At 40.1% G+C, this 10,041-nt stretch overlaps 1 protein-coding gene across 1 annotated transcript; it reads right to left on the minus strand.

Annotated features, from left to right (window-relative positions):
- Positions 1 to 2,952: 2,952 nt before the first annotated feature.
- Positions 2,953 to 3,858, minus strand: LOC138871694 (uncharacterized). Its single transcript, XM_070149590.1, has 2 exons — positions 3,589 to 3,858; positions 2,953 to 3,546 (listed from the first exon to the last, which is right to left on the minus strand). Exons 1-2 carry the CDS (start codon positions 3,856 to 3,858, stop codon positions 2,953 to 2,955), a joined length of 864 nt encoding a protein of 287 aa, XP_070005691.1.
- Between the last annotated feature and the right edge of the window lie 6,183 nt (positions 3,859 to 10,041).

Raw genomic sequence — 10,041 nt, forward strand, 5'->3', positions numbered from 1 at the left:
AGAATTTGGTGATACCCGGCATAACATTCCACAAAAGATTGGATCTCATGTTTAGCACAATTTTCAACAAGGATATGAATGTTGGGTAAGGGAAAGTTGTACTTTGGACTTGCTTTGTTTAAATCCCTATAGGTAGCACAAGCTCTGATTTTCCTATCCTTCTTTGACATTGGCACAACATTTGCTAACCATGTAGTATATCGGACGACCTGATCACATTTGCACTTAGTTGCTTCGTGATTTCTTCTTTAATCTTATCACTCATGTTTGTCTTAAACATCCTTTGTTTTTATTGGATTGGTGTAAAATTAGGATATATGGGAAGCTTATGAACCACTAAATCAGCACTCAAACCCGGCATGTCATCATACAACCAAGAAAATACATCTCTGACTCGAACAAAACTTGAATTATGGCATCTCTCGTCTTTTGTTTAGTATGAATGCTTATTTTTGTTTCTCTGGTTTCTTCAGGACTTCCAAGGTTAATCGCCTTAGTTTCATTTAACTTAGGCTTAGTCTTATTCTCAAATTGATCCAATTCCCTTTTTATTTCCTTAAGAGCCTCATCTTCATCATACTCAACTTCTTGATTCATTATTTCGAGATTAGACAACTTTTTAAGATATGGGCATGAATTCTGCGTGCATGTCATGTTTTAAAGCCAGCATAAATGAAACTGAAAATGATAAGAAATTAACAAAAAATAGGGAAAGGAAAAGACAGAATTCTACTATGAATCTGTAACTTCATTTCATTGGATTTGAAAGGATAGAAGTGTTTAACATCAAAGCAAAGCAATTAAACTAAAATATCTGGATTACAACCCTGAAAATAATCCAAATATTGAAAAAGCAACAAACCAAACTACCAACACTCCTTCCTGATGGGAGGAGGAGTTGCTTCTCAGTTGTTGAGCAAGGTATCTGGATCAATCAGATAAACACTTGCACGGCTAGGGCCCTCACCAACTTGAACCATATTAATTCCATAGAACATCTCCTTTAGACCCTGGCAAACTTCATCAATGTCATCCTAATTAGAAGGATTTTGGACTTCTTCAGATTGTGGCTTGACAAAAGAGTAGGCAATGTAAGGGATCGGTTTGGACAATTTCCAACCATTGTTTTTGCGGGCCTTGGCTCTGTTTATGTCAACTGATGTTGGTTTAAAACCCAAGCCAAAGGTATCTTTCTTCGAAAAGGGAGCAATGGGGTTCATGATTCCCTGTAGAAAGGATCCTTATCCTTTTCCTGTTTCATAGTCGTTCCTCAACATCAGTGAAGCTACCATCATAGATGTGGCTGAAAGACGAGGATGCAGAATTGGTTTCCATTCTTCCACTTGGTCCACCTCAATCACCTCAAATGCTTGATATATGAGGGATTCACATCTTTCCTTGGCCTCGATAGATGGAATGGATGGGTCATTATAGACGGATGAGTTATCCTCCTCGTGAACAACAATTTCTTGCCTGTCATACTCGAATTTGACCATTTGATGTAGGGTGGATGGTACAACTCTGGCCATATGGATCCACGGCCTTACCAGAAGAAAATTATAGGAAGTTTTCATATCCAACACTTGAAAGAAAATGTTAAAATCAATCGGGCTAATTGTCATGGTGAGTTAGATTTCCCCAATAGTGTCTCTTCTTGAACCATCAAAAGCTCTGATGCTGACACTACTAGTTCGAATTCTGTTAGTGTCAATGTTTAGCTGTTGTAGATTAGAAAGAGGGCATAAATCTACACTTGAGCCTCCATTATTCGTGACTCCTTTTATGTAATGCCCTTCACATTTGACAATAAGATGCAAAGCTTTATTGTGCCCAGCCCCTTCCTCGGGCAAATCATCATCGCTGAAAGAAATTTTGTTCACCTCAAAGAATCTTTCAGCCATTTTTTCTAGTTGATTCACCATTGTCTTTTCTGAGACATATGCCTCATTCAAAGTTTTGATCAACACACGACGATGTTCTTCTGAGTGCAAAAGCAGAGATAACAAAGATATCTGAGCAAGGGTTTTCTTAGTTGGTCAATGATTGAATAGTCTTGCATTTTCATCTTCTTAAGGAATTCCTCCACTTCTTTTTATGCAACGGATTATTTCACTGGAAAGTGACTTTCCCTAGCTTGCTTAGCTTTTCTCAATTCTTTTGGTGAGTAGCACCTTCTAGAGTAGGTCAAGCCCCCCATTTCATCTGTTTCTTCCACTATCTCTTTTCCTTGTATGTCATAATAGTCTTGTCATAATTCCAAGGAATAGATTTTGTGTTTGACACTGGGAGTTGTGCAACATGTCGGATCACAACTGGCTCTATTATATTTCTCAAACTATTATTCGGAACAATCTTTTGAGTGCCCACAGAGATGTAAAGTTTTGGACCACCCAATTGAACCTCAACCTTTTTTATGCTTCCAGGGTCATAGAGAACCGTTTATTCAGAACCTGCCAAGTTTGAACTAGAACTCGTACCTTTCACAATCAACGGTGCCAATTGCGGCGGGCTTACTATCATTTTTGTCTCTTCCCCTATTGTTCCAACAACCATCTCTATCTTGACAGACTGCTTATAATCCCAATCATCACAAATCATCCCAATAAAATGTGTATTATCATGAGATGGGAGCGGATTGTTTGTGACATTAGGATTATCCTCATTGTTTGTCACCACAATTACCTTTGTTTCAATCAAATTTTCAATGGCTTTCTTTAATGCCCAATAATTTTCGGTACTATGACCTTGGGTGTTAGAGTGATACTCATATCTTGCATTTGAGTCAAAACCTTTTGAATTTGGATTCACATAACGCGGCATGGTAGGTTCAATCAACTTCAACTACATCAGCTTTCGAAATAGGCTTGTATATGATTCTCCAATTGGGGCGAACTCTTTATTTGGCTCCTGTTCTCTCACATATTCCTGTCTGGGACGAGGATTATATGGAGCCTAATAATTTGGCCAGAGCTGACGAGAGCCTTTTGGAATCGGTGCTCGCCATTGTTGGTGATTAGGAGGCCTAGCATAAGCCTGAGCATTAAACATTGTGTATTGTTGCGAGGGAACTGAGTATTGGGGACCCTGAGGCGGATAATAATGATGATGAGAATTTGATTGTCCTTGTTGGAATTGCACGTAAGAAGGAACTATTCCTCTATGAACTCCCCCAAATCCAGATGCCATCATGGATCCTTCCTCTTTCTTTATCCGATTTCCGAAACTGCCTGACCCTCTTTGAATTGCTTGCGTGGTCGCCTTAAGGGCTGCTTGACTCACAATTTTGCCCGACTTCATGCCATTCTCAACTATTTCCCCAATCTTAATCGCCTTAGCAAAAGGTTTACCAATGGCGGCTAACATATAATGGAGGTAATCAGGATCCTGAGCTTGGAGAAAGTAGTCAATCATTTCTGCCTCTTTCATTGGTCGTTTGACCCTAGCAGTCTGCTCTCTCCACTTGATTGCATATTCTCTGAAGCTTTCTGTTGGTTTCTTCTTTATGTTGACAAGAGAGGAGCAGTCTGGCACTATATCAATATTGTACTGAAATTATTGGACAAAATCATAAGCCATATCGTTCCAAACGTGCCAGTGAGAGATGTCTTGATCTATGAACCACTCTGAAGCAATTCCTATCAAACTTTCCTCAAAATAAGCCATGAGTAATTCTTCTTTGCCTCCTGCTCCCCTCAATTGGTTACAATATCTCTTCAAGTGGGCCACAGGATCACCGTGACCATCATACTTGTCAAACTTGTGGGTCTTGAAGCCGGGTGGCAGATGAACATGGGGAAACATACATAGATCGTTAAAAGAAACACTCTTGTGGGCTTCCAAACCCTGTATGTTTCTCATAGTTGTTCCAAGCTCTTCATTTTTCTAGTCATTTCCTCTTATTCTATAATCTTGTCGGGCTTTTCAATCTTAATTAGGAATACGTTCTGAGGAGTATGCTTGTATGAATCTGGAACCTTGAAAGTCAATTCTGGAGAGTAATGTTGGGCATCATGAGCATTCAGTTGTGGATCATTGTTGAGCTTTTGAGCGAGATCCGGTTGAGGAACGGTGAAAGTAGAGACAATGGGTATAGTATGTGGGTCATTTCTGAGGGGTGCGGCTGGAGGACGTGGAATGGAGGTACTGGGGATAGTGGGAAGGTTGGTGCTCGGACTGAATCCAAGTTGGTACAATGGGTTACTTGTTATGGAGATAGGAACTTGATTTGCAACTGACACATTGTGAAGATTATGCGAAGGCCCTATGGGTAGTGAGGGTGGTGCCTGTCCATTAACCCAAGCTTGATACATTTCTGCCAATTGTTGCTTCAAGACTCTTACTTCTTCAACCAGTCCCGAACCTTGTTCGACCGATTGTCTCTGGACATCATCATTATTTGACTCATTCTTATTGTTGTTTGTCATTATGCTTTTTTCCTTTTGATCTCGTGTTGTAAGAGTGAGTCGCCAGTTTATACCACAAACCAACCACCTCTGTTTAACTTTATCATTTAAAATGACAAACAACAAACGTGTTAAAGGTAGGCATTTTGTAGATATTAATCACACATTGTATGTTATGCAACTAATGCCATTTTCATTTCTAAATGAGCTTGGAAGGCTTCATGCTTCATCCCGGCATATTGGTTTATTCCATCTTGAATTTAACGCTCTCTTTTATTTCCTCTTTTTTTATCATATCTTTAATTTTTTTTTAGATTAATTATGGCTATGATCACATCCGATGGGGATTTCCTATGTATCACGACGCCGCATGAATCAGACCATTACGTAGTTCAGGAATAAAGTTAATAAACTAACTCATTTTTTTATTATTGGTATTTTCTAAAGAAAAACTTTTAAAGAACAAAGAAAAATATATTTTTTTGGATTTTGATTTTTTTTTGGGAATTTTTGAAAGAAAAACTCTTGAAGAAGAACGAAAATAGTTTCGGATTTTGAGAAGAATTTAAAAGAAAATATTTTTGGACTTTTTAGAAAAGTGGGGGGTCGGACCCGATGAAGGTTGCCTACGTATCTCGCATCCGGTGAGAATTAGACCCGCGTAGTTCGTAGATATTTTAGGAAAAGGATGACGATTTTTTTAAAAAAAAATTCAGACTTATTTTGTAATAATCATTTTGGGGTAAATATGGATATTTTTCGAAAACTTGGTAAATTTTCTCTCTCCTATTTTCTCCCTTTTTGTTTTCCCTCAATTTTTATATATATATTTTTTAGAAACCGGTCAACATGCACAAGCCGAATCAAACATAATGCACAAGTAGCACATAAGATGCATCACGATGGTCTTGCAATTCTCGAGTACATATTTCCTAGACGGACCCAACCCCTGTATTGTGTCCCCAAAGTCAAATGCATATGATGCAAACAAACGTTCCTACTACGGATCCGGCATTAGGCTATGTTATTCTAGGTTTAAATCCTAGGGGGAGTGTTTTATACATGGCTTACCCAAGCGGACAACTCGAGCTGAGGTGGGGCAACGTACCGGGAGCACGAAAGTCTACCCGTCCTAGTTACTTGACCCAGCCTCGTTCTAATTGGTATGACTTCTAACAGAAAGTGGGCCACGCGCACGTGTGCACCATAAATTCAGAAGACTCAGAAGGGAGGCGTAAGAAGATAGTTTAATACAATTCAAATAATATCAAAGCGGTAAATAAGAAGCAATTAGCACATTAGGCCCAAAAACAAATAAATAACACCAAATTAATAAAGCCAAGTATAGATCACATTACAAGCTCGAATTCTAAACCCTGAACAGAAGTTCTGGGTTATCTTCCCCAGCAGATTCGCCAGAGCTGTCACACCTCCTTTTTCTCGAGAAAGGAAAGAAATGAGTTTTTTCTAATTTAAGTGACATTATTTGAAAATGGATTAATTTATTTTAACTTAAAGAGTCGCCACTTGGAATAAATATTACCCCAAGTCATCATTTATTTTAAAATCCTAATTCAAGGAAATTGACTCTGATTAAGTCTGTGCAACACAGAAGACCGGGTAAGGAATTCTATTAACCCGGAAGAAGGTGTAAGGTACTCTCGAGTTCCGTGGTTCTAGCACGGTCGCTTCAATAATTATACACGGCTTAACTAATTTTAGATAATTTATGTTCTAGTGAAATTAATGCACTTTTGCCTCAAACTGCTTTTAATTGCTTGAATATTTGTAATTATAGAATTATCTTGAAACTAATCATGCATGCGTGTATTCATTTTGCTTAGTGTGCCAGGAATCATGTCACGCATACGTATACACAATTAATAACACTTTATTATTTTTAAGATTGTTCAGCCAAAGTTGTGCGAATGCATACTTTGTTTTATTTTGAAAATCATAATTACGTCACGTGGACGTGTACATAATCATGATAATTTGACAAATTAAAATCGTGCCTAAAGCATACTATCACGTTCATGAGTTATTTTCCTAAACTACTTTGAGATTAATGTGAAGCTATTGAATTATGGATAAAAAACTGGTTTTTTGGGTGCAAACTTATTCAAGTTTTCGAACAAAATAGCATCACGAATTGCAACATTCCCTCGTACATATATTCGTCGGCATCATAATTTATACGTAGAAGTGAACCAAATATATAGATTCAATGGGTTTAAAGTGGGTGAAATTTTCATAATCTATATATATTATTTTAAAAATTTTGCAAACATAATTCTAATATGTTTTGATCCAAAGGCATCCCTCGTAATATAGATCCACCCTCTTTCACATTATTCAACAATCAATTCCAACGTAATTGAGCAAATTTTACTCAAAAAAAATAAAATAATGGAAAAGCAGAGAAGAAAAAGAAAATAAAGAAACTGAATGTCAACTGTCGAGATTTAAACAAAATAATTCTACAAGAATAGTCCACTAGCTTGAATTGCCTGGACAAAAAAACAGGGCAACTTACTTGTTTAAATATCAAATATAATTGACCATCTTAGCCAAAGATTTAAAATAACTCCAGCCATACTTCTTTATTTTTCAAGACTAAACAACAAGCCAAACTAGTACGCTACAGAAGCAATGTAAGCTTATAATAAGGATGAAGGATTTTTCTTTCTATTTTTTTCCTTTTTTTTTTTTTTGGTTTACCTAAGACTTAAAGACTGACATTCTCTCTTTGAGTTTAAATGCATTTTTATTTGACTCTATAGACATGATTTACTGACATATAAAAGAAAAATATTCTTTTTACATCAACCAAACTTTATGCTAAACTAGTTCTCCGCCTATATTTGAACCAAAGATGAATAACAAGAAGGCGTGCTGTATTATATCAAAAGACAATCAATAACTTGCACATTCAACATTAATTGTGATAAAAATAGTGATCCCAATAATCGTTTACGATCCAAAAATTGGCTAAAGACGACAAGGACGTCAAACTATATTCATCAGAAAACTCCACCTCTTTTAGTGGTTCTTCTTTCAAACCTTTAATCATACTAAACAATATTAAGAATGCCAAAATCGAACATGGTTAAAATTTCTCAAATTCAGTAAAACTGATTAAAAAGTTTCAGCAAACATATCAAATCAATTGTACCCGGCGAAATCAGAGGACTTGATTTCTCGCTGTCAAGTCATTTTGGAAGAACTCCTTGAGACCCCGAGGACGGGAAGCCACAACCGAGTTCCCGACCTCGGGGCTCGTCGAGGCCTGACTCAGAGAAGACGAAGATCGAAGCCAGGACAGAGGGGGAAGCTCCCAAGGCACACAGCTAAGTCTAATAGGGCCGGCCTATGCAGAGCCTATGCTGAGGCATCACGTCAAGCCATCTCATCTCCATACTTTGTAATTAATGCCCATGTACTTGTAGCCGAGTTCCCCTCCTATATAAAGGGGACTCACACTACCTTGCAAGGGACTGATGTTGCTCCATTTTCTCCACAAGTGCAATAATATCTCTCTCTCTCTCTCTTCTTTCTAAACTCCCTCGTTCTAACTGGCCCGAGGTCACTTTAATATTTAGCGCTTTCTTACTTGTTCTTCATTATATTGCTCGGTATTGGCCATAAAGAGCCTTGTTTAATCATATCCTTAACTGTCATCCCATTCCCGACTATCCCCGGTAGCTCGAGCTCGACCCCGACATCGACCCCGAGATCCCCATTGACCAGTCCTATATTCGGGCAGTATGCCCCTCGGTTTGTTTACTATCTCTTCTTAGCTTGCATTTCATCATTAAACTTCACATTCTTAGCATCATATTCTCTAACAACTAGCTTGAGAATAGATCACGTATTTTTAGAATCTCATTTACAAATTTAATTGTTGTTACAATTTTCACGGTAAACAGTTTGGCGTCCACCGTGGGGCTAAAAATAATAGTGATTATTTTCTTGCTGGTTCCATTGCACAAACGCACGTTTTCTAGACACTTTTTTTGTACAAGATCCTTTGATTTTAGGTCAAAATGTCTGGCTTGGTAAACAGAGTCGAGAACGACTACCCCGAAAATCACGGCGAAAAAGATGTGGATGTTCCACTGGTTGGTGCGATGCTGCAGAACCCTGACAATGCATCTGGGCCGATTCCAGCTGACGCGGGTTCGCAAGGCGCGCAGCAGGTCGATAAAGCCTCGCACACCGATGGGAGCATACAGCACATTGACCAACAGGAAACCCAACAAACCCCAGCTCGGGAAACACAGGAAGTTAGTCTTCACGATATTTTTGAAATGTTTCAGGCAGAGCGGTTGGCTATTGCCCAGTTGCAGAGCCATCCGAAGACTCCCAGCACAGTAGCGCCGGAAATAGCTCCCCGCGCCGAATGATTACCCGAAAGATCAAGCAACAATGGATCGATAACAGACCCTACCATAGCGAAGATGCTTGGGGATCTCCCCAAGAGGATCGAGTCAGGTTCGTGGAGGTTCACGCAAAAGTTGTCCCCCGAGGAAGCAGTCTCGGAACCCATTTCATGAAAATCCGGAACACCGGAACTCCCTAAGTACGACAGGACCTCAGATCCCGACGAGTGCACCATATCTTACATGTGCGCGGGAAAAGGCAGTGACCTTTAAGATGATGAGTTCGAGCCCGTATTATTGAAGAAGTCCGGGGAAACACTCTAAAAAGGAACCATAATGTGGCGCCGCAGCCTAGCACCTAACCTCACAAACTCATTTACTGTACCAGAAAATTCCTCCGAAGAGGCACATGCCGATACCATCGAAGAAGCAACGGGATGGCCCGACACATCTGAGGCCGAACAAAAAGGAAATAAAGCACCACAGGAAATCGCGCCTCATTCCCCGATGGAACGAACGAGATCGCCCCCGGTTTCGGATAACTGGGCGACACAGGCCTTCGCCCAAAGCCTAAACGAACCATGCCCGATGACTCTAGGATATTTCAAACGAAGCTTGATAAGATACCCAGCCGAGGTTTGGTCGGATGCCCGTACCCGACACCAGCCATGAATCAGGGCCATGGACGACCATCTAGGAACCTCCCCGGGCTCAGTATAGCCAAGCAGGCTCCCAGAAAAGAAACTAATGCCAAACAGATGGAGGTACCATCCATGTACCGCGGATGGGAGAAATGCCACAAGATGCAACCTGCCTCGCAACTATCGGGTAATGTCTCGAGGGTAACTTTCTCGAAGAACTTTTAGTAGAACCAGATTTGACGAGGCATGGCCAGCAGGAGGACCCCGCCCAGCGGAGTACGATTTCAGCATTGCTATACCAAATATCGTGATCACCATAAGCGAAACCAAGGACGCCAAATGACTCAGGCCTACTCGACCAAGACCCCTTCAAAGGAACCACAACCTGGCGTGGGAACAGTAGGACGCGCACGGCCACGGGGTTAAAACTGGCCATCAGCTCAGGAGGACAACGGTCGTGCTACTTAATAAAAATTGCCACCGAGTACTGCTGAGCGATCAGGCTCGAATCCAGCAGCAAGGGAGGAAGACAACCAAGAAGAACGAAGCAAACAAGTCGCGGCGTATTACCACGACAGCGGAGGAGTAGCGACACCCTCCGAGGACTCATAAAAT

Source organism: Nicotiana sylvestris, chromosome 1, assembly GCF_000393655.2.
Source record: "Nicotiana sylvestris chromosome 1, ASM39365v2, whole genome shotgun sequence".
In the NCBI taxonomy this organism is placed as follows: Eukaryota; Viridiplantae; Streptophyta; class Magnoliopsida; order Solanales; family Solanaceae; genus Nicotiana; species Nicotiana sylvestris.